Raw genomic sequence first — 25,516 nt, 5'->3', positions numbered from 1 at the left:
GAGCTTGTGTTGGAGCTGAGATAACCGAAGCTACACTGTTGTACTGTTTGACTGACTATAACCTTTTTCAGACTATGACCTGTCTAAACTAGCCACTTTTGTGATAACGTTCTAGTTTTCACGGATGATCAGTGATGTCTGCAAATCTGACGTTATTAAAACAATAATGCACACACGGTTAGTGAAGTAGATGCCACAAATCCTACTAACCTAATGTTTATTATAAGCAGTACAATAAAGTGGGATGGAGAAGTAACATCTAAGGATGGAGAAGATTTAATTTTTTTTTTTTTTTTGATGATTACACTGTATGGGATAGGGTGCAATCTGAAACCTTACCACTAGATGGCAAAAACTGCATCATGTTGCTTTAAAAGACTAAAAGCCACCTTGACACTTGCACAAATTTGATCCGCATGCCAGTGTGAGGATCAAATTTGTGCAAGTGTCAAGGTGGTTTAAAACAGATTTACACAGAAGATGGAGAAAGTGTTGAGCGTGGTCTGGAATTAAGTACATTTTCAGGATGAAGGGGAAACATTTAATATACTTATTAGGGCTGTTTTACAAGTGAAGTGATTTTTGGAAAACGTGAAAGGTTTGGGCATAGGCTTAGGTACAAAATTAAATTCTGATACAGAGAGTAAAAACCCAGATTGTGCTGGAATACACTCTGAGTATGACTGACTGTCATTATGATGTAACGACGTGTTGAATTATTTGGGTGAGAAAACAAACCTTGTTTGTCTTGGTGTTGTTTTATCAACATAACCTATCAAATTATCTTTAATTTTATTACGGAGACATGTTTGTACAGAATCGCCAAGTACCCATATTTTATTTAAAGAGTATGCAACTTGAAAGATAAAGCAAATTTTATACATGTAGTTATGGTTTAAAAATTATCCAATGTCAGATGATGTTGATCTTGATTAGTGCAATTAATTTATTGATGGTTGGAATAAAATGTTTAATAATGAAAACTTTGTTTTTTTTGTGTCCCCCCCCCCCCCCCCCGCTCCAAACACACATTATTTGGCACAATCAAAACATAATGAATTGGTTTTGAGAAATGTTAGTGTTTGTAGTGGTGACAAATTATGGTAACTTTTATGCTGTCTGATTTAATAGTATTTAACTTTTGGGAGCACACACAGCATTTCAAAAAGGAGGTTGGCACCTGTCAGGGCAGTGTTCCCTGTAGAGAAGAGAAAAAGGTTTTATAAAATGTACATTTTAAAAACACACACACAAAATATTCAGTACCTGTGGTGTCAAAGGGGGGAGAAACTTCGACTAGATCACATCCAACGAGATCCAGACCACGGCAGCCTCTGATGATCTCAATGCCCTAAATCCCACCCAGATCACAAATTTACATTATTTATGCAACTCTAAAACGAGTGTCCATCCACATGGGTCCTGGTAAGAATTTTTTTTTATTTGTTTGACTGAAACTTTTTTGGTGGTTGATGGCGCACAGCACGAGCGCCGAAGGCGTGAAGTGTTCGAGGGGGGCCTGGAGGCATACCCAGGTCAGCATGAGGCTTTTTTTTTTTTAAAGAGGGTGAATAACTGTCTGTTTTAAATATTGGGGGACACAGACAGAAAGAAGTAATCTGATTAGTATCGATAAAACAGCTGGGCCAATAGGATGGAAGACCTTTTTAAACAGGAAGGTTGGGACGATAATAAGTGGGCAGGAGAAAGGTTTCACCCTGTCAACAAGACCGGTGAGCTCTTTCAGAGATACAGGTATAACCTTATCCAGAACTGATGGCCGGGTAAGATATGGGACAGGAGAAGAAAGGGAGGGGTTGCTGTTTGCCCTGAAATCACAAATTTTACAGATTTTTTTTTTTTTTTTTTTTTTAAGGGACCAAAAATTGTCACTTCATTCGACTGAGTGATGGCAACAGGAGATGCAGGTCTAACAATCTGACTGTATCATACAAAATTTTTGGGTTCCGTCGGCTGTTAGAAATTAATGTGGAAAAATAGGCAGCCCTCACATCTTTCACCATAGTGTTAAAAGAAATTATAAACTTTAAATTGTAGATTTCCACAAACGCTCAGCTTTCCGACATACACCCAGCGAGCAGCAACACCATCGTAGCCCAGCAGGACGACTAACAACAAAACACAAAAAGGTATAAGGACTGCCGTGATGGCGAGGACAAACACACGCGCCATCTTGCTACACCAAGATGCAAGCAGTAATTAGCGGTATCTTATGACTGAAATAATGGAATCTGAATTTTGTTTTTGATGGAAATCCATCACATGATGAAATCAGTCATGTCACATTATACTGTATTTGTTGCCTTTCTGATGCCTCATTGTTTTTTTTTTTTCCCTTCTTTCTGTTTGAGGTGCGGCTCCATCCAGTGATGGGTGTGGTGTCTGTTTTCTGAAACCCTCCTGTCCTGTGCAACATCTGTATTCATTTTGTGAATTGTTTTGTAATTTGTCTGTAGCATGGCCCAAGCAGAGGGTCACCCCTTTGAGTCTGGTCTGCTTGAGGTTTCTTCCTCAGAGGGAGTTTTTCTTTACCACTGTCGTCTGTGTTCTTGCTCTGGGGGTTGGTAAGGTTCGACCTTACTTGTGTGAAGCGCCTTGAGGCAACTTTGTTGTGATTTGGTGCGATATAAATAAAAATGATGGAAGACTAGCACCCATGCATCCAGGAGGATGTTGAGTAAATTTTGTTTGGACCACATAATATGAGCTTTTCTATAAAAAATATTAGAAGATAGCTTAGAAGAATTAAAGCTCTGTTGCGTTCACGTGTACCTGAATGGGAGTAAGCCCTGCGATCTCTGGTGTTCCTGTTCCAGGAGCAAAACCCGGGTCCAGAGCGTCAATGTCAAAACTGAGATAGACTGGACCCCTGCCCATCTGAACCCTGACCTCAGCCATCAGAGGTGCAAGAGATTTGAACCAACACTCCTCTGCTGGGACCACGTGGAAACCCTGTACAATGTACAAATAACACTTGAAAAGTATTCAGGTTACTACGACCCAGAAAATAAGTACTCCAATAATAATAATAATAAAAAAAAAAAAAACACAAATAAAAAGTACATCCAAACAATGCACAAGAAATCCCAAACAGAGACATAACATTTCAGACTATGGGGCCAAGCAGGTTTTCGGTACCACTGAAGATGACCAAACGACACTTAGAGTCCAGCCTCAGTCTATCATGGCCTACACAAAAATGTACGATAACCATCACAGGGTGGTAGCTGTAGCCAACTAGGGGTCAATGAAGAATTACACAGAGGTCAAAATGTAAAAATGCTCCAATCATGTTGAAAACTATCACATTATTTAATAAATATATATAGTAAAAAAATGATCAAATGATCTAAATTATTGTTTGGGTTGATAGGGTTCTTATAAGGAATAGTTTGCACCATCTGTCATGCTTACTTATCACGTTACAGGGTAACATATACACCTGTCATTGAATTCAATGGACGTTGACATTGTTTGACCTTTACTTTGGAGACCAAACATTCAATACAGTCAAAACTATTCCATTTATTAATACTTTTATTTCAACCAATTTGCATCATTTTTTACTGAAATCGGAGAAACTTTAACTTTTCATCCCTGTACAAACTGAAACTGACCGTTGTCACCATTTTTGCTGTTTTTACCCCATAACTCCAGATCATTCCGTCACAGATACTCCAAACTACACCTTTCTGGAATTGTTAAGATCAGACAAATGTGATATATTTTTCAACATGATTGGAGCATTTATAAATTTTAACCTCTGTGTAATTCTTCATTGACCCCTACCTGGCTACAACTACCACCCTGTGATGGTTATCATACACTTTTGTGTAGGCCATGATACACTGAGGCTGGATTCTAAGTGTCGTTTGGTCACCTTCAGTGGTACCAATCAGGTCAAAACTGATGACTGGCTCCTGGACTATTTATTGGACACATTATGTTATGGTTATACCATTACTTTGGACACTAAAAGTAACCATGTAGTGTATCTTAAGGCACAGTTTCAACTATTCTGGCAGCGTACCTGAGCCCGGTTCCACTCAAACGAATCTGCAGAGTATCCGGTACCACGAAGACCAATCTGGACCACTCTCTTGCAGTCCAGCAAGCCTTCCTCCACACAACGTCTGAATGGAGTCCCGTGAGTAATCTTCTCTCCCAGGACTACATCGCTGGTGTCAGCATGAGCATCCACATGGACCAGACCCACTGGACCATGCCTGACAAATATGAGGGCATCATCAATGACATCATTACTCTTAACGGTGTTGTTTTGGGTTTTTTGTAAATGTGTCCAGCCATTTATTTTGTTCACAGAAAATCAGCATTTTGTTAATCATGATAAAACAATATCATGCAATTTAGTGATGTAATCAAATATTGAGCAACTTATAAAAATATTAATGTCTTTGTTAGAATGCTTGCCATCAGTTTGTGTTATTACTCACTTTCAACATCTGCAGTTGTCACACCCAGCAGGTGCATTTTTTTAAATATCATTTGCTTGTGCTCCTTTGTGCATCCATAGGTGTGATGGTCTTGAAATTAGGTGTGGACAGGTGACACTGATTACACCCTAGACCACCAAAAACATTTCCTGAAGTCAAATGTAGTTTACTGCCAGAACAGGATGTTCTCACTGATCGTGATGCACTCTGCACACATTTAACTGTCTAAATATCAGTACACCAGGTTCCAGCGCACTGCAGCCCTTAAAAGGGATGACATGTGATTGGTTTATGTCATGGTTTATTCATGTTAATCCAATATGCACACGTGATTAACTGACAAAATCAACCCCATTTTTACGCTGCACCTCATTTGCACTCAGATTGTCTTGCCGTGTAAATAGCAAAATAGAGACTGTGTTTTGCAGCAACAGGCAACGGTCACAAAGCCGCCAGCTAGACGGGGCCAAAACATGAGAGAAATCTATTTTATGCAAATACTGACTGTCAAGTCCAGACTTAAGACGCACTTATTTTCCCTTTCGTATGGCTAGCTGGCATAGTATAGTTCTACGCTTTTTACTCTTAAATCATTTTATTAGGAAACGGAGCATGCCGCGGCCTCAACATTACCTAAATTCTGGGCCTTTAGTGAAGCTTAGAGCTAGTGGCTGGAAATCACCTTAGTATATCCTGTTTTTCTTGTTGTTTAATGCTGACAAATTATACAGTATTTCTTGTCTTTCTGATGCCTGATTCTGTTTTTTTTCTCTCTGTTTAAGGTGCAGCTCCATCCAGAGATGGGTGTGGTATTTGTGCTGGAGACCCTCCTGTCCTGTGCACCAACAGCTTTTCCTGTACATTCGTTTTGTGAATTGTTCTGTAATTTGTATCTGTAGCATGGCCCAAGCAGAGGGTCACCCCTTTGAGTCTGGTCTGATTGAGGTTTCTTCCTCAGAGGGAGTTTTTCTTGACCGCTGTTGTCTGTGTGCTAATTAAGTGCATTCAAAAATTGGTTGTTTTATTTGAGTTCTTGAAACAAGTGAGCTTTGGGGTCTGTTAAGCAGTCAAGGATGGAGGAAAAACAGTATCGGGTTTCTTCGTCCTTTATAATCTATCCAGGGGCGTAGGTTTGCATATGGACCATAGGGACAAGTCACAACCAATATTTTGGGATGGCAAAATAGTCCCTACCAATATTTAGCATTTTTTTATATAACAAAATCATTCACTATTTTTTTGCGAACTCGATACTATAATTTTAGTCGTCACGTTTTGTGTTTTCGACGTGCCAGAGTGACAGGGTTACCCATGTTCCAATTTCATTGGCTCACGTTCTTCTCACATGGACGTAAACAAAGCGCATCTCGTGGTGGCAGGCAGTGCTTAATTTTTAAAGTGGGAGGTCCCGGAGCGCAGAGGATGGGTGGCTCCGGTGCAGAAAAACAAGAAGGGCGGGGGGGGCTTGCCAACAATGCTGTGCGCCACACTTAAAATAAACTGCACACCCACACAAACACGCACACACACATTCACAAATGACACTAACACCCTGCCTTTTCCTCAAAAATTACTACATTTATGTTTGCTGTCTGTCTCTGTACTTTTCTGTCACTTTTGCGCTCTTTTTCATACTTTTCCCTCGTTTCAAAAGTCACCGAACGCATTTTACCGTAATATATGCAACATATAGCATACTGTTGGAGAGCACGGGTTCTTGGCTTGCTGTCAGTGTTGAAATTTTTCAGAATGAGGGCTTACATGAGAACTTACGGTAATGAGAATCAGCGGCGCACTAGTGTGAAACTTCCGTGTTTTTCCTCTGCGTTATGACATCACAGGCTTACGTTTACCGTAATACACCATATATATCATTGGAAATCCCTTTTTTTTTGGCAAATTAGGTTGCCAGATATCTACAACTGCATTATTGATGAAGAGAATAGATTATACATCTTGGTTGCAAAAACTTTTTTTTTTTTTGTTAGCTCCACAAGTATTTTTTTTTTGTTGTCTTGTTCTCTCAGGTGTAAGCCTATAGAATAGATTTGTGATTTTGGGTGCAATTTTGTTATTTAAGCTATTTATTTGTTTACCTACACACTTAATATTGTAAATAAAGTGTTAAATTATTCAGCATTATGTCGTCATGTGTTATGTATTATGCTGTACTTGTGCATCTAATGGTATGAGTGGGTTAGGGGGTGGTGGTGGTGGGCAGGGGGACCGGGGGAGGGGGTGGTATTGTCCCTACCAAAGCTGAGACCAAACCTACGCCCTTGAATCTATCATTAAATACTGTGCACTTCAACACAAAGTAACCATAAATTGGCCATGCCCCGGGAATGCCCTTCAAGCGATAAAAGCCAACTGCTCGTCGCCCTCATTTGTAGCTAATCTCACCACAGGGTTGCTGTTTAAAATAAAAATGAGTTCAATGCTCACTATGGAAACAACAGTACCGCTGGTGTCTACTTACTTTTCAGCCACAGCTTGAAGAATTGGATACGCAATTGTGTGGTCGCCACCTGCAAGCATCAAACATTTGTGACTTTCTCATCCTTGATCTACATTTGGGTATGTCAGTATTTGGAAAACCAGTTGGCGGTTTACTTCCTCAAACCCATTTCTATTTTAATCAAGCGCTAAGCTCTGGCCATTCAAAACAAGGGACATTGGAACAAGAAAAAGTTGAAGTTCCTTCAGAAAGGAGCAAAGTTCCATAGAAACCCATGTTAAAATGTGCACCTTAGAGAAGAACTAAACATGCTTACAGCCTGATACAAAAAACAGTGTTGGTCTCTATCATTACTCCCCTTACTTTAAGATGTTGTAATCCGTAAAGTTATTAATTGTTAGGTATGTGGTAACTTTGCGTAACCGGGTGTATGATTTTAATATTCCATTTCTTTGCTTTCAGAGTGTCTTAGGTTGGTTTGGTTTAGCTGTATGTATTGAGTAAATACCCAATCTTCTGGTCCAAGTTCATCTTGGTTTCTTCTGTCTAAAGAGTTTTTTTTTCCAGAACTTGACAGGCTGTTTTTTTTTTTTTTAAAGATGTTTCCTGGTAAATTGTAATCTTGGGCTCCTGTTCTTGAGTGTTCTTCAGTACTTTGGACGTTGTGGTTAAGCCCCTATAGTTACATTCATGATGGCGTCTCTTGAGTACAGACTTTGAGGGACATGTCTACATACTCCAGAGTGTTCTAGATCAGTGATTCTCAACCGGGGTGCCGCGATCGATCGTCAGGGGTGCCATGGGCAGTTATCAAATATCACCATTATCGGGTGTATGTGCTGTAATAGTGTGGCAGATGATGTAATGCTCTTTTATTCCAGTAGATGGCAGCAAAGCACTGTACTATAGTATAATAGACATACTTGCGCACATAGCGTTGTGCGTCTCCATGGTTACAGGTTGCTGACTACAGCGTGAATCTCAGCTGCTCACGGAGCATGGCTCCTCTGCGGAAGGAGAAACTGCGTTGGCTGTGGAGGTGTGCGGGGAAGGCGGCCTGACCTCCGTTGATGTCACCGTGGTCAGACTTGGGTTTCGCTCACAACTGGGTTCGCTGAAGGCAGCCTCTGCGCTCCGTGAATATTAGAGTGGCAGATTATTGTGAATAAAACTGTTGACATGTCTAAAAAAAAAACCACTTGAGATCAGAGCGCAAAATGCTTGAGGATTTTCGAAATGCAGTGTTTTCTGTATCGATTTTCTATTGCGATAATTGGGTTCTGTGCAAAACCAGAGGTAATAGAATTATAATATTATTTTGGTTGGTGGTGTGCCGCAGGATTTTGTAAAAATAAAAACGGTGCCGCGGCTCAAAAAAGGTTGAAAATCACTGTTCTAGATGTTGTGAAGGACTTGTTCATCACTGTGGACACAATTCTGTCATCCGTTTTATTTGACTTCTGTATTGTTTCAGACCTTCTGGCATTGTTTAGCTGACCAGTACATTCCTTCTTTTAAAAAACGTGCCATATGAACTTATCATACAGATGTATGATAAGTTCATTTAGGGTTACTAGCCTAATTATGGCCTCTTTCACTTGCATGAACAGCTCTTTGGACTTCAGACTGATTTCTGATGAACAGCAACCAAATGAGCATTCAACATACTGAAGACCTTTTATCTGCTTAATTTGCTGTGGAATAACAAGGGAACAGGCCACACCCAGCCATAACACTGCTTATTAGCCAACTGTCCAATTATTTATGGTCTCTGCAAAAAGAAGGAAATGTCTGTAAAGGCCCTGTTACACCTTGATGATCTTCCACCCAGTGGTTCGGGTCAGTACTGCACAGTGTGGTGCCGGTCAAAAACAGAGTAATTTAACATTATTTTATTTTTTATCTTGGTGGACCATTGTCATTGTGTACAGAATGCTGATAAGTCAACTAGCTGTGGTAAACGCTGCTGTGAATGAATGGAGTGCTGTGACTCTTTAAATGTTTAAAGCGCCGAGCGGCTGCTTTCAGGTCTACTGATCAGACCTGATCAGGTCATCACAGACCTAAATAATGAAACGCTGTGATGATTTAAACTTTTAAAGCGCCAGTCGACTGCGATCTGAATGAAGTGCTGTGTGATCCGGTGAGCTGTCGGTGTGGTGATCACCAACAGCGACGGCGCTTTAAATATTTAAACAGCGCATTAATCAGGCATGACCACACCTGATCAATCAGGTCATCTGATGATCATACAGACAGCGACGACACTTTAAAGCATTACAGCGCATTAATCAAATGTGATCACTCTGATTGATCAGGTCGTCTGATGATCACACCACAGCAACGACGCTTTAAAGCGTTACAGCGCATTAATAAAGTGTGATCACTCTGATTGATCAGGTCATCTGATGATCACACCACAGCAACGACGCTTTAAAGAGTTACAGCGCGTTAATCAGGTGTGATCACTCTGATTGAGCAGGTCGTCTGATGATCACACCACAGCATGATGCTGATTGATGTTGATTGTTGATTGATTTGTTTTGGTATGTTGTGTGTTCTTAGTCTGTTTCTATGTTACTGGGACTATGGATGGAAATTAGCATCCTGCTACAATCTGGCATGTTTACATGCATTAATATGCATTGTCCCATTTCAAATAAAGTGACTTAAAGAGTTACAGCGCATTAATCAGGTGTGATCACTCTGATTGATCAGGTCGTCTGATGATCACACCACAGTGACGATGCTTTAAAAGTTTAAATCATTACAGCGCTTCTGTGTGATCAAAGCTCAACACTGGCATGAGAAACGCACCTACAGCAGAAAAACCACAGAGGGACTTGTTTTAAAGCGCTGTGTTTCCAGCCACGAACTAAAGTATTTTCAGATGTCATTTTCAAAAAACAGGAGCTTTATGTGGATTCATGTCCGTCTGTGATGGTTAATTGGACTGAAATGAACAGGTCAGATTTACTCTGTGTGTGAATAAAACAGTCTGTCCGCATGAAGACTTGCAGCTTTCAGCCAATCAGTGACCAGCATTAATGGACGTAGTTAGACTTGAGTAAATTACAAGAAACGTGTTCCAACAATGACATAACTTACCTACAACTTATGCCCCGCATGTGCAGGGCGTATGAGTCACACGCTGACATGCGTTGAAAATTTTCAGCATGCCCATAATTTTTTGAGGAGCTCAGCATATTAGGACGTACGAGGGCTGTCCGTAAAGTATAGGTCCTATTTATTTTTTTCAAAAACTATATGGATTTCATTCATATGTTTTTACGTCAGATATGCTTGAACCCTCGTGCGCATGCGTGAGTTTTTCCATGCCTGTCGGTGACGTCATTCGCCTGTGAGCACTCCTTGTGGGAGGAGTCGTCCAGCCCCTCGTCGGAATTCCTTTGTCTGAGAAGTTGCTGAGAGACTGGCGCTTTGTTTGATCAAAATTTTTTCTAAACCTGTGAGACACATCGAAGTGGACACGGTTCGAAAAATTAAGCTGGTTTTCAGTGAAAATTTTAACAGCTGATGAGAGATTTTGAGGTGATACTGTTGCTTTAAGGACTTCCCACGGTGCGAGACGTCGCGCTGCGCTCTCAGGCGCCGTCATCAGCCTGTTTCAAGCTTAAAACCTCCACATTTCAGGCTCTATTGATCCAGGACGTCGTGAGAGAACAGAGACGTTTCAGAAGAAGTCGGTTTCAGCATTTTATCCGGATATTCCACTGTTAAAGGAGATTTTTTTAATGAAAGACGTGCGGACGGGTCCGCGCGTCGGCTGCGTCCCGACGCAGCGCGGCGGCACAGGAAAAACACCTCCGTGTTGATAACCATTTGTTAAAATCCAGTTGGCTTTTGATGGCTTTCAGTGGAGTGAGTATATGAGAAATTGTTTATCAGCTGGAGATGTTCCAACTTGTCCTCAAGGCTTCCAACAGAGGTGTTTTTCCTGTGGCGGAGCGTCGCGGCGGCTGCGAGCCGACGCTGCAATCCGCCCGCACGTCTTTCATTAAAAAAATCTCCTTTAACAGTGGAATATCCGGATAAAATGCTGAAACCGACTTCTTCTGAAACTTCTCTGTTCTCTCACGACGTCCTGGATCAACAGAGCCTGAAATGTGGAGGTTTTAAGCTTGAAACAGGCTGATGACGCTGCCTGAGAGCGCTGCGCGACGTCTCGCACCGTAAAAAGTCCTTAAAGCGACAGAATCACCTCAAAATCTCTCATCAGTTGTTAAAATTTTCACTGAAGACCAGCTTAATTTTTCGAACCGTGTCCACTTCGATGTGTCTCACAGGTTTAGAAAAAATTTTGATCAAACAAAGCGCCAGTCTCTCAGCAACTTCTCAGACAAAGGAATTCCGACGAGGGGCTGGACGACTCCTCCCACAAGGAGTGATCACAGGCGAATGACGTCACCGACAGGCGTGGAAAAATTCACGCATGCGCACGAGGGTTCAAGCATGTCTGACGTAAAAACATATGAATGAAATCCATATAGTTTTTGAAAAAAATAAAAAGGACCTATACTTTACGGACAGACCTCGTACATCAGCGAGCTTCACCGTGTTTTAACTTGCTCTTAATTTATAAATAAAAAAAAATAAAAAAAACTTACCCGTAACTTATTGGACCTATGCCAGTGTTTTTTTTAATATGGTTGGCATACGCTGGCTAAATCATCAAGGTGTGACAGGGCCTTCATTTCTAAGTGATGACCTGACAGCCTGGCAACCAAATACACTCAACAAAAATATAAACGCAACACTTTTGGTTTTGCTCCCATTTTGTATGAGGTGAACGCAAAGATCTAAAACTTTTTCCACATACACAATATCACCATTTCCCTCAAATATTGTTCACAAACCAGTCTAAATCTGTGATAGTGAGCACTTCTTTGCTGAGATAATCCATCCCACCTCACAGGTGTGCCATACCAAGATGCTGATTAGACGCCATGATTAGTGCACAGGTGTGCCTTAGACTGCCCACAATAAAAGGCCACTCTGAAAGGTGCAGTTTGTTTTATTGGGTGGGGGGGATACCAGTCAGTATCTGGTGTGACCACCTCATGCAGTGCAACACATCTCCTTCGCATAGAGTTGATCATGTTGTCAGTTGTGGCCTGTGGAATGTTGGTCCACTCCTCTTCAATGGCTGTGCGAAGTTGCTGGATACTGGCAGGAACTGGTACACGCTGTCGTATACGGCGGTCCAGAGCATCCCAAACATGCTCAATGGGTGACATGTCCGGTGAGTATGCCGGCCATGCAAGAACTGGGACATTTTCAGCTTCCAAGAATTGTGTACAGATCCTTGCAACATGGGGCCGTGCATTATCCTGCTGCAACATGAGGTGATGTTCTTGGATGTATGGCACAACAATGGGCCTCAGGATCTCTGTGCATTCAAAATGCCATCAATAAAATGCACCTGTGTTCTTCGTCCATAACAGACGCCTGCCCATACCATAACCCCACCGCCACCATGGGCCACTCGATCCACAACATTGACATCAGAAAACCGCTCACCCACACGACGCCACACACGCTGTCTGCCATCTGCCCTGGACAGTGTGAACCGGGATTCATCCGTGAAGAGAACACCTCTCCAACGTGCCAAACACCAGCGCATGTGAGCATTTGCCCACTCAAGTCGGTTACGACGACGAACTGGAGTCAGGTCGAGACCCCGATGAGGACGACGAGCATGCAGATGAGCTTCCCTGAGACGGTTTCTGACAGTTTGTGCAGAAATTCTTTGGTTATGCAAAACGATTGTTTCAGCAGCTGTCCGAGTGGCTGGTCTCAGATGATCTTGGAGGTGAACATGCTGGATGTGGAGGTCCTGGGCTGGTGTGGTTACACGTGGTCTGCGGTTGTGAGGCTGGTTGGATGGACTGCCAAATTCTCTGAAACGCCTTTGGAGACCGCTTATGGTAGAGAAATGAACATTCAATACACGAGCAACAGCTCTGATTGACATTCCTGCTGTCAGCATGCCAATTGCATGCTCCCTCAAATCTTGCGACATCTGTGGCCTTGTGCTGTGTGATAAAATTGCACCTTTCAGAGTGGCCTTTTATTGTGGACAGTCTAAGGCACACCTGTGCACTAATCATGGTGTCTAATCAGCATCTTGGTATGGCACACCTGTGAGGTGGGATGGATTATCTCAGCAAAGTAGAAGTGCTCACTATCACAGATTTAGACTGGTTTGTGAACAATATTTGAGGGAAATGGTGACATTGTGTATGTGGAAAAAGTTTCAGATCTTTGAGTTCATCTCATACAAAATGGGAGCAAAACCAAAAGTGTTGCGTTTATATTTTTGTTGAGTGTAGTTTATCACTTACAATCAATTACGGACTATGAACTGACTGCTGACTCACACTGCGCAGTGTATTCTAGAATTTATCTGAACATTCTGTAGTTATACACAACAAAGCATATTTTTATTGTTAGATGACATTTACTGAGGTAACTTGCAGCTACTTTGTGTCCTGAAGGTGAAAAAGAAGTCAGCAGGTTGCAGAACCTTATTTTATTTTTGCTACTTTTCTCTGGAATAACCTTCCTGGTGAGAATGAAGACTGTTTGCATGTGACAGCTGAAACTTTCTTACTCTTTGTACTTCATAAAACATTTAATTGCTCCTGTTATGTTTCTACATATTTTCTAGTCACGCTCACCCATAGTTAGAGGGATGCAACCGGTAGCCACAATATTTCTGTAGGCCTCTCTGATGCGTTTGCAGGTGTCCTTCAGATCATACATGTTCACATTGACGTCCCCAATGTCAGCCACCATCACAGACTCGTACGGCGCTGCCTTGGTGCCGCTGTTGTAAGCCCTCAGCATAGCAGATTCTTGTCTGATCTGCCGAGGACCAAACCTGTAGTATTGGAGATAATGCCTGTTAAAGTTGTGGTTTCAATTTAAAAGGTATAATATAAACTTGAAACCTACACAAGAGGATCAAAAACAGTCATGTGCTGCAAAGGTACAGGCACCTTAGAACGTTTTAATTATTTCATTTCAACGCCATTATCAGGTTTGTTGGTTTCCGAGCATGGACAGCCTGCTAAAAATCACACCACAGATTTTCAATAATATTCAGGGACTGAGATGGCCATTTAACCATATATATATATATATATATATATATATATATATATATATAAAATAATTTTACTGCAAAATAAAATATACGATCTTAAAATGTGTTTTAATGTGTGCAAAAGTTTTTTTTTTTTTTTTTGTTCTAAAAAGTACAAATGTGCAACTGTTAATTCCACATAAGGGCAATAATAGCAGTGTTACGTCACCCCACGTGCCAGGGGGTAGCCCGTGGGCACCTCTCCGCTGCACCTTGCTCCGGGGCGGTTGGAGGTCCCGAAATCTACCGGGACGCCGATGAAGGCTGCATCGAGCCCGTCTGCCGTGTCCTGGTGCGGGAGTTTAGCCATAGTGTTGATGCCTGTTACACGGGCCACAAACTCCGCGCTGGGAGGAACGTTGTAGACTTTCCCCGAACACATTCTGGAGCTGGTTCCGCTCGGATTCGGTCCCGGTGTGAGGAGGGGCTCAGGCGCAGACCTGCGAGCCAAAAACTCCGCATGATAAACGCCATAAAAGCGCGAAATAACGGCGCGACGACTTAAAACGAGACTTCTCCCGAGAAGAAACATGTTAGCGGAGGAACTTTAGACGCGGTCACGTGGGTACGCGGTGGGGGAGCTACACGTCACATCGGCGAAGCGATGGTTCGGCATCAGGTTTGGTTTTGTCTCTAACTTGCGTCTGTCAGCCAGCTGACAGCTGTCATTCCTGCAACGATGAGATTATACACCAGACTAACCTGATATTAAACCACTGTACGTTACGCTGACTTTATTAGTCTGACCCCTTTGAAAAGTGTCCAAATGATATGTATTTGTACCGAGTTCGGCGATGTTTTCACCGACCAAAAACGACCACCAGAGGGGACGGTGGTACTGCCAGACCGCGCCCACACGCTGGAAGCGTGGTGCGTAGGTCTGCACCACCACCTACCGGTGAAACGTTGTAGCTACAAGGCAAAATAGTTAAATCGTTAAAAAAATAAAAGTCAATTTTTTTCTACTATTTTGATAGCATCATAGTAGTAGTCTTAATATATACTAATTATTTTTTAATTATTTAATTGCAGTCAATGCAGCATTAAAAACAATGTACAAATCAAAACATCCAACATCTTTTACAGGCATATATATATATATATATATATATAACAAAAACAAAAATATAAACGCAACACTTTTGGTTTTGCTCCCATTTTGTATGAGATGAACTCAAAGATCTAAAACTTTTTCCACATACACACTATCACCATTTCCCTCAAATATTGTTCACAAACCAGTCTAAATCTGTGACAGTGAGCACTTCTCCTTTGCTGAGATAATCCATCCCACCTCACAGGTGTGCCATATCAAGATGCTGATTAGACACCATGATTAGTGCACAGGTGTGCCTTAGACTGTCTACAATAAAAGGCCACTCTGAAAGGTGCAGTTTGTTTTATTGGGGCGGGGGGGGATACCAGTCAGTATCTGGTGTGACCACCATTTGCCTCATGCAGTGCAACACATCTCCTTCGCATAGAGTTGATCAGGTTGTCAATTGTGGCCTGTGGAATGTTGGTCCACTCCTCTTCAATGGCTGTGCGAAGTTGCTGGATATTGGCAGGAACTGGTACACGCTGTCGTATACGCCGGTCCAGAGCATCCCAAACATGCTCAATGGGTGACATGTCCGGTGAGTATGCCGGCCATGCAAGAACTGGGACATTTTCAGCTTCCAAGAATTGTGTACAGATCCTTGCAACATGGGGCCGTGCATTATCCTGCTGCAACATGAGGTGATGTTCTTGGACGTACGGCACAACAATGGGCCTCAGGATCTCGTCACAGTATCTCTGTACATTCAAAATGCCATCAATAAAATGCACCTGTGTTCTTCGTCCATAACAGACGCCTGCCCATACCATAACCCCACCGCCACCATGGGCCACTCGATCCACAACATTGACATCAGAAAACCGCTCACCCACACGACGCCACACACGCTGTCTGCCATCTGCCGTGGACAGTGTGAACCGGGATTCATCCGTGAAGAGAACACCTCTCCAACGTGCCAAACGCCAGCGAATGTGAGCATTTGCCCACTCAAGTCGGTTACGACGACGAACTGGAGTCAGGTCGAGATCCTGATGATGACGAGCATGCAGATGAGCTTCCCAGAAACGGTTTCTGACAGTTTGTGCAGAAATTCTTTGGTTATGCAAACCGATTGTTTCAGCAGCTGTCCGAGTGGCTGGTCTCAGACGATCTTGGAGGTGAACATGCTGGATGTGGAGGTCCTGGGCTGGTGTGGTTACACGTGGTCTGCGGTTGTAAGGCTGGTTGGATGTACTGCCAAATTCTCTGAAACACCTTTGGAGACGGCTTATGGTAGAGAAATGAACATTCAATACACAAGCAACAGCTCTGGTTGACATTCCTGCTGTCAGCATGCCAATTGCATGCTCCCTCAAATCTTGCGACATCTGTGGCATTGTGCTGTGTGATAAAACTGCACCTTTCAGAGTGGCCTTTTATTGGGGACAGTCTAAGGCACACCTGTGCACTAATCATGGTGTCTAATCAGCATCTTGATATGGCACACCTGTGAGGTGGGATGGATTATCTCAGCAAAGGAGAAGTGCTCACTATCAGATTTAGACTGGTTTGTGAACAATATTTGAGGGAAATGGTGATATTGTGTATGTGGAAAAAGTTTTAGATCTTTGAGTTCATCTCATACAAAATGGGAGCAAAACCAATAGTATTGCGTTTATATTTTTGTTGCGTGTATATATATATATATACACACACACACACACATTAACAAACCACACAAAGTTCACAAAATACATTCCAACTTCACACACCCAACTTCAAAAAATAAGATGTGAAAAAAAATATACAATCTAAGACACATGGAGTAAAATTATGTATTTGTTTGACAAGTCACATTCATAAAGGAAAATAACTTTACAAATGTATGAATTGGTAAATGTCACATTTTTAAATTCTTAAATTATATTTAGATTGGAAAATTTGTATAAAATGAATGATGCATGTTTTTGCTTTTATTAAATTTGTTCTGTATGTTAGTCCTTTTCGAAATTGTTGACAGCTTATTTTTTGCTCAGTAAAAAAAAAAGAAAAAAATCATAATATCTTCATGAGCAAATGCAAATGAACCATTAAAGAAAATTAAGTCTATTTAACAAAAGCATTCAAAGTTACTGAACAACAAAACTAACACACACAGGAAGGAGGAACAAAAATAATAAAAAGGACATTTGCAGTTTCTTGACTACTTTATTTTGAAACAACAGGGGGGGAAACATGCATTTGCAAAATATTTCACACACCTCTGGAGACAAACCTCAATTTGTAGACTTAGCTGATCTTAGTGTTGCGCCACATGAAGTGAGGATTCACTGACAGATGACAGCATCAGAAAAATATGTGGCATTCATTTTCTAACATAAAATACCAAGTTATACAACCCCTGGCAAAAATTATGGAATCACTGGCCTCGGAGGATGTTCATTCAGTTGTTTAATTTTGTAGAAAAAAGCAGATCACAGACATGACACAAAACTAAAGTCATTTCAAATGGCAACTTTCTGGCTTTAAGAAACACTATAAGAAATCAGGAAAAAAAATTGTGGCAGTCAGTAACGGTTACTTTTTTAGACCAAGCAGAGGGAAAAAATATGGAATCACTCAATTCTGAGGAAAAAATTATGGAATCATGAAAAACAAAAGAACGCTCCAACACATCACTAGTACAAACAGTACTCTTCATCAGTCTGGCTCCAACGTTCTCTGATTGCTGTTGCCAGATCAGCTTTGGAGGTTGGAGCCTTGTCATGGACCATTTTCTTCAACTTCCACCAAAGATTTTCAATTGGATTAAGATCCGGACTATTTGCAGGCCATGACATTGACCCTATGTGTCTTTTCGCAAGGAATGTTTTCACAGATTTTGCTCTATGGCAAGATGCATTATCATCTTGAAAAATGATTTCATCATCCCCAAACATCCTTTCAATTGATGGGATAAGTGTCCAAAATATCAACGTAAACTTGTGCATTTATTGATGATGTAATGACAGCCATCTCCCCAGTGCCTTTACCTGACATGCAGCCCCATATCATCAATGACTGTGGAAATTTACATGTTCTCTTCAGGCAATCATCTTTATAAATCTCATTGGAACGGCACCAAACAAAAGTTCCAGCATCATTACCTTGCCCAGTGCAGATTCGAGATTCATCACTGAATATGACTTTCATCCAGTCATCCACAGTCCACGATTGCTTTTCCTTAGCCCATTGTAACCTTGTTTTTTTTCTGTTTAGGTGTTAATGATGGCTTTTGTTTAGCTTTTCTGTATGTAAATCCCATTTCCTTTAGGCGGTTTCTTACAGTTCGGTCACAGACGTTGACTCCAGTCTCCTCCCATTCGTTCCTCATTTGTTTTGTTGTGCATTTTCAATTTTTGAGACATATTGCTTTAAGTTTTCTGTCTTGAAGCTTTGATGTCTTCCTTGGTCTACCAGTATGTTTGCCTTAACAACCTTCCCATGTTGTTTGTATTTGGTCCAGAGTTTAGACACAGCTGACTGTGAACAACCAACATCTTTTGCAAACATTGTGTGATGATTTACCCTCTTTTAAGAGTTTGATAATCCTCTCCTTTGTTTCAATTGACATCTCTCGTGTTGGAGCCATGATTCATGTCAGTCCACTTGGTGCAACAGCTCTCCAAGGTGTGATCACTCCTTTTTAGATGCAGACTAAGAGCAAATCTGATTTGATGCAGGTGTTAGTTTTGGGGATGAAAATTTACAGGGTGATTCCATAATTTATTCCTCAGAATTGAGTGAGTCCATATTTTTTTTTTTTCCCTCTGCTTGGTCTAAAAAGTAACCGTTACTGACTGCCACAATTATTTTTCCTGATTTCTTATAGTGTTTCTTACAGCCAGGAAGTTTCATTTGAAATGACTTTATTTTTGTGTCATGTCTGTGATATGCTTTTTTTCTATGAAATTAAACAACTGAATGAACATCCTCCGAGGCCAGTGATTCCATAATTATTGCCAGGGGTTGTATTAGTGCTGATGAGAGATCAATAAACCACAGCATAAAACCTGAGAAAGTACAAAACAGCTATAAAGTGCAAACCATCACACAACATATACACTACTCCAAGAAAACAGAAGGTAGAATCTTGGCTTAAATCTCCTATGTGCCTTCCGTAATTAGAATTTCATGTAGCATTGTTTATAATATTAATGCACACACACTATACACTATATAGTGTGTCTGACAGTGTCGGACTGTATGTGTGGTATTTTTTGACTGAGTATTCCTTCACTGTATTTTATTATGTAATGGGGACTGCAGATGGAAACTAGCTATTTAGCTACAATCTGGTACAGATCAGCTTTGTTTTCTGATCTTAATGTCTCTGTACATTGTCCCTTTTCAAATAAAGGCGAGTAATAATAATAATAATATATATAATATATATATATATATAAAATCAGCTTATGTTCCATCCCAACATCCCACGCTTTTTTTGTGCTCCTGTCACAAAATGAGTCACATTTTTGTAAGGTTTTTTTTTTTTGTAATTTTGCTATTTCTAACCCTCTCCCTTCCCCCAACCATAATCCCCAAAGACCTCCCCACATCAACCCACATTTCATGATGCAGTCAGAAAATGAATTTGTGCTCCCGTTATGAAAATGTGACAGTATCAGAACAACAGATTAATTTTGGCATGAGATGGGGTCGAGTATGCAGACTGGATGATGTTACTGAAATGGGATTGGAAAGATAGAGTACTATCGAGGATGACACGCAGACTCTTAATCTGTGGGAGGGGGAGACAGAGAAGTTGTCAATAACTAAAGGAAAAGTGTCAGTTTTGGATAAAGTTGGTTTTGTTCCAGTGAGTAGTTTTAGCACTGTTCAATTTGAGAAAATCTGAGGAGAACCAGTATTTAATTTTTTGTTAGGCAATCAGTAAGGGAGGAGGATGGGGGAGTGGAAGTGGGTTTGCTGGAGCTGCTGTGCAAGAGAGTGTAAGAGTAGCAGCAGAAGTTGATGTATTTGCGTAAAATATTGGCAAAGGGGAGGAGGTAAATGATGAAGAGAAGTGGCCCAAGGACAGAGCCCTAAGGCACACCTGAAGTGACAGTGCAAGGCTGGGATGTGTAGGTTTTGAGCCGAATGAACGGAGTGTGACCTGAGAGATAAGATTTAAACCAGGCTAATGAAGTGTAGGTAATTTTAATGGAGGATAATCTATTGACAAAGGTGATGTGACAAATGGTGTCAGGCCAAGGAGGATGAGAATAGTGAGGTAAACCAGAATCAGGATGCCACAAGAAGGTCGTTAAGGATTTTTATAAGGAAACCAGACTGGATAATGGGCACAGTATCCATTTAAAAGTATGCGTGTTCATGGACTATAAAAATACCTTGTGTGTCCCAACCAGTTATTAATCCTATTGTTTTTAAACTTGAATCCAAATATTATAATCTCCCAACAGCTATCAGTTACATTTGTCAGTCTTGTGCTCTCAGATGTGGCAAACACAATTAACTTGGGGCTTTTCTGAGTAATAATGTACACTGTGCATAATGGGTCACATACTAGAAACACATAACACTGAAAAAAAGGAGTCTTCATTAGCTAGCGGGCACCATACATTTGGGCCAAATGTGTTAAGAAAAATAAACGTTTACTTCTTCACATCATTTCCATCGGGATTAATAAAGTATTTATCTATCTATCTTGCAGAATTTAAATTTAAGAAGTGTTTTACAACACAGTGACTGATTAGACGTAAACAAAATCACTACATCACCACAGATATTAATCCAAAAGCTGACAAAAATCTACTGCAGGTTCTGAGGGTGAAGCTAAGCAGACAGAATGCAGGTGTGACGCTGCTCGCTCCCATAGACAAGGAAGCCCACTGCTGTACGCAGCTCCTCCAGCTCCAGGTTAGACAAGAAGATCCTCTGAAGCTCCGCCTCCACAGTGTTTCCTCTGGGCCCACGGCACCCTTTCAGGAGAACTACGGCAGACTGGCACAGCAGCCAGTCAGCTAACTTCCTCATGCCAGCGCTCCCCTGGTCAGCCAGGGCCTTCCGTCCCCACAGGCCAATATGTAGCATATTAGCAGCCACACGTGCACTGGGGCGCTGCACAAAAGTGAGGAGCATCATGCAATTACCGCTAAGGAACAAGAAATGTGCACAGCCTGTGCTAACTGTAGCTATTAAATATGCAATGCATACTGATATGGAGGCACATTCTTAAACTGTCCAACACGTGCCAGTATTCAGCAGGTGGCAGCAGTTTAAAAACCTCAAAACACAAGTGGTCTGAAAACATGTTGAAACAGTGTTTCAGGTTTGCTATGAGTAATTTGCAGCATCAACGAGACGTTTATATCATGCCCATTCACACATGCTAGCTATGGTTTAATTCCAGTTTTACTTTCCCGTTTTGTTGTATATTTTGTCCCATGTTTGGCCACATAGTGGTCATCATGTTGGTCCCAGCAGTTGCTAACTTAAGTTGGGAGCTCAGTTGAATGCAGGTGCTTATCCAGTAGGTGGCAGACACACCAAACTTGTTTTTTTTTTCCAATTGAGCTGGCACATTAAAGTTAAACAAATTTTAATCACTTTCTCCTTGCACTTATTGTTTTTAAGCTATTGGTTGCAAAAGCCGGCTGGAATGGACTCACTAACTCATCTTTGCCAGGGTGTCAAAGTAGTGGACGTGGGTCTGGATCTGGCCCACGATAAAATTTTAGAAGGACCAGAACATTTCTAAAACTCAATGATAACCCTGTGACTGTTGCAACATCACTATGATGTAGACAATGACCTGAAACACAAAATTTGCAATTATGTATTGTATGTTTAAGGCATAACAGCGACCCAAAGCTCAACTTTTCATGCCTGTAGTATTGTGGAAAAACAAAACTACATGACCTGGTTGACAGCTCAGGCTGAGAGTGCTGCTGTTGTACTTGAACGACTGTGAAAACCGTGCTTGACAATATTTTCCATACCTATTGCCTTACCTTGCTTGAGTTTCTCCTGAGGAGCAAATGAATCACTAACTGGACATCAGCTGGAACACTGGAAGGCAGAGCTGGAAGCTGCTCCTCCTGGTAATGCCGGCTCTCCAGCCCCACTGCACGATAAAATGGGTTCTTTTGGCCAAAGATCTCATAGGAGATGGCGCCCACCGCCCAGGCATCTGCTTTACTGTAGTCAATCACAGCACCGTGTCCTGGAACTGCAGTGGACACCTTTGTGCAGGAGACAGTTAAGACAAAAAAGGCAAGTAATTATAAACTGCAATGTTTTTAGGTCTGTGTTCAAAACAGTCAATTATTTCACTGAATAACAACAATTCTCATAAAACACACCCTCCCTGGTTATTGTGCAGGTAACTGGGATCAACATTTGTTTCCGTAGGTTCATACCACATTTCCATGGATCATGGGCAATGTCAGCTAGGCTTGCATGTTAGCAAGAAGGTCCTTGGTTCAAGCCCACAGTTTTTTTTTTGTTTTTTTTTTTGCCATTTACTTATTTTCCCAGTGTCTATGTGGGTTTCCTCCCACCATCAAATGCATGCACATCAGGTGCTTTGTCCTTGTGGATCCACTGTGGCAAAAAAAAGAAAAAAAAAAAGGTTGCAGCAGGTTAAAAAAGTAAAGAAAAGTTATTGAGACTAGCAATCTGTCTTAAAACAAATAAATAAATAAATAAAATACAGTGAATGGGAGAATTTGTTGTCACACATGACTTTCTTAAAAAGATGTGAAATTTCAGTTTGCTAGAAGGCACATGGGAGGTTCAGGCATCAATTTGATACTTAAATACTATAAATATTTAGGGGTTGAAATTGATGATCAGTTGAGATTTGACAAATGCGCTGTTTTTAAGGTGAAGAAGCTTCAACAAAGAATGTTTTTCCTAAGAAAATTGCGTAGTTTTAGTGTTGACACCTACATTTTAGAGTTATTTTATAAGTCTGTACTTCAGAGTGTCTTGTCCTTTGGTCTGGTCTGTGTCTTTGGCAGTATGCGTAAACAAGATCAGGATAAATTGCAACATATTATTAAAACAGCTAGTAGGATAATTGGGTGCAATCAAACATCAGCTGCTCAGGTGTTTCAAGATATACTACACAAGGCTGAAAGTATTCTTGCAGACAGTACCCACCCTTTACATAATAGATTTCAGTTAAGCCAACGTGGTAAGGGGAGGCTACTACAAAGGAAAATAAGGACAACCAGGTTCAGCAAGTCATTTGTTCCCTCTGCAATTAGAATTGTTAATGAAAGACAGTTCTCAGCAGGGGACTTGACACTGTAGTACTATGTGTGTGTGTGTGTTTGTGTGGTATGCAGCAGCTTAGCTGTGTGGAGAGAAGCCAGAGAGGCATGGGGGAGGGGGTGTATTTATCTGTCTTTTATTTATTTATCTGTTTTTAAGTTTGTCTATCTCGTCTGAAGTTGTCTGTATTATACGCACCTTGACCATCTGAATTTCCCTTTTGGGATAATAAAGTTAACTTTGACTTTGATACGGTTTCTTGAATTAACATCCTTCTTTCTGACTCCACAATGAAGCTGTGACTGATGATACAAAAGAGGCACCATGCAACTGCTCCAATCACAGCCAGAGTCTAGAACTCCTTGCGAATTGTCATGAGTGTCTTGACAGCTTCCCTCATAAGTGCCCTTGTTGAGCATTCACTCAGTGTTTGAGGACTACCTACTCTCACAGAAACCAAAAAAATGGTGCCAAAAGCACTAGCTTGTAATCATAGTGGAACCTCTTTTGGTGCTATATCGCTCATGATCACGAGCAAAAAAATTTTTAGTGCTATTTGGTACCATTTTTGTTTTGGGTGAGACAGATTTAAAATTCAGTACAATACTGTTTGTATTTCTTAATGATTGATGAAAATGAAGACACATTCAGTGACTTCAAATGTTCATAAATCCATTTTAACTTGTCTGAAGAAAACTGGCGGTAAAATTAACACAAATAATTATAATTTAGTTTGTCAAATTACTTCTGGACTCTGAAAATAGAGGGACTGTGTCTAAAAAAAAAAAGCATCCAATTCAGAAATGCTTTATCCAATATTTTTGTTAAACCCCTGTCACACATACGAGGTCTATTAGAAAAGTATCCGACCTTATTATTTTTTTAAAAAACCATATGGATTTGAATCACGTGTGAGTACATCAGCCAAGCTTGAACCCTCGTGGGCATGCGTGAGTTTTTTCACGCCTGTCGGTGACGTCATTCGCCTGTGAGCACGCCTTGTGGGAGGAGTGGTCCAGCCCCCTCGTCGGAATTCCTTTGCCTGAGAAGTTGCTGAGAGACTGGCGCTGTGCTTCATCAAAATTTTTTCCAAAACTGTGAGGCACATCCGAGTGGACACCATTCGACAAATTAAGCTGGTTTTCTGTGAAAATTTTAACAGCTGATGAGAGATTTTGGATTGTTTCTATCGCTATAAGGACTTCCCACAGAGCGGGACGTCGTGCAGCGCTCCGAGGCGACGTCGTCATCCTGTTTCAAGCTGAAAACCTCCAAATTTAAGCCTCTGTTGACCCAGGACGTCGTGAGAGAACAGAGAACTTTCAGAAGAGGTCGGAATCAGCAGTTTATCCGGACATTCCACTGTTAAAGGAGATTTTTTTAATGAAAGACGTGCGGATGGATTGGTGTGTTGGGTCGCAGCCGGCGCGGCGCGCCCGCCACAGGAAAAACACCTCCGTTGGAAGCCTTAAGGACAAGTTGAAACATGCCCTGCTGTTAAACAATTTCTCAGATACTCACTCAACTGAAAGCCACCAAAAGCCGCCTGGATTTTACAAATGGTTATCAACACGGAGGTGTTTTTCCTGTGGCGGGCGCACCGCGCCGGCTGCAAACCAACGCGCCAATCCGTTCGCACGTCTTTCATTAAAAAAAAAAATCTCCTTTAACAGTGGAATGTCCGGATAAACTGCTGATTCCGACCTCTTCTGAAAGTTCTCTGTTCTCTCACGACGTCCTGGGCCAACAGAGGCTTAAATTTGGAGGTTTTCAGCTTGAAACAGGATGATGTCGCCTCGGAGCGCTGCGCGACATCCCGCTCCGTGGGAATTCCTTACAGCGATAGAAACAATCCAAAATCTCTCATCAGCCGTTAAAATTTTCACTGAAACCAGCTTAATTTGTCGAATGGTTGTCCACTCGGATGTGCCTCACAGTTTGGAAAAAATTTTGATGAAGCACAGCGCCAGTCTCTCACGCACACTTCTCAGACAAAAGAATTCCAAAGAGGGGGCTGGACCACTCCTCCCACAAGCGTGCTCACAGGCGAATGATGTCACCGACAGGCGTGGAAAAACTCACGCATGCGCACGAAG

At 41.4% G+C, this 25,516-nt stretch overlaps 2 protein-coding genes across 2 annotated transcripts in view; both read right to left on the bottom strand.

Moving 5' to 3' along the window:
• Positions 1-881: 881 nt before the first annotated feature.
• On the bottom strand, positions 882-14,655 carry agmat (agmatine ureohydrolase (agmatinase)). Its single transcript, XM_034173083.1, has 7 exons — positions 14,314-14,655; positions 13,635-13,837; positions 6,955-7,003; positions 4,052-4,247; positions 2,794-2,973; positions 1,267-1,351; positions 882-1,198 (listed from the first exon to the last, which is right to left on the bottom strand). Exons 1-7 carry the CDS (start codon positions 14,631-14,633, stop codon positions 1,125-1,127), a joined length of 1,107 nt encoding a protein of 368 aa, XP_034028974.1. The 5' UTR covers positions 14,634-14,655; the 3' UTR covers positions 882-1,124.
• Positions 14,656-20,775: 6,120 nt separating this feature from the next.
• The window catches only part of pink1 (PTEN induced kinase 1), a 45,593-nt gene continuing 40,852 nt past the window's right edge, over positions 20,776-25,516 (bottom strand). Inside the window, exon 8 of the mRNA XM_034173080.1 lies at positions 20,776-21,260. Within this exon, the coding sequence (XP_034028971.1) occupies positions 20,976-21,260 (285 nt within the window). The 3' untranslated portion in view covers positions 20,776-20,975. The remainder of the gene's footprint in view (positions 21,261-25,516) is intronic.

This window comes from Thalassophryne amazonica, chromosome 6 (genome assembly GCF_902500255.1).
Source record: "Thalassophryne amazonica chromosome 6, fThaAma1.1, whole genome shotgun sequence".
NCBI classification, from domain to species: Eukaryota; Metazoa; Chordata; class Actinopteri; order Batrachoidiformes; family Batrachoididae; genus Thalassophryne; species Thalassophryne amazonica.
Note: the sequence above shows the minus strand (reverse complement) of the source record. Positions and strands in the feature narration are given on the sequence as shown.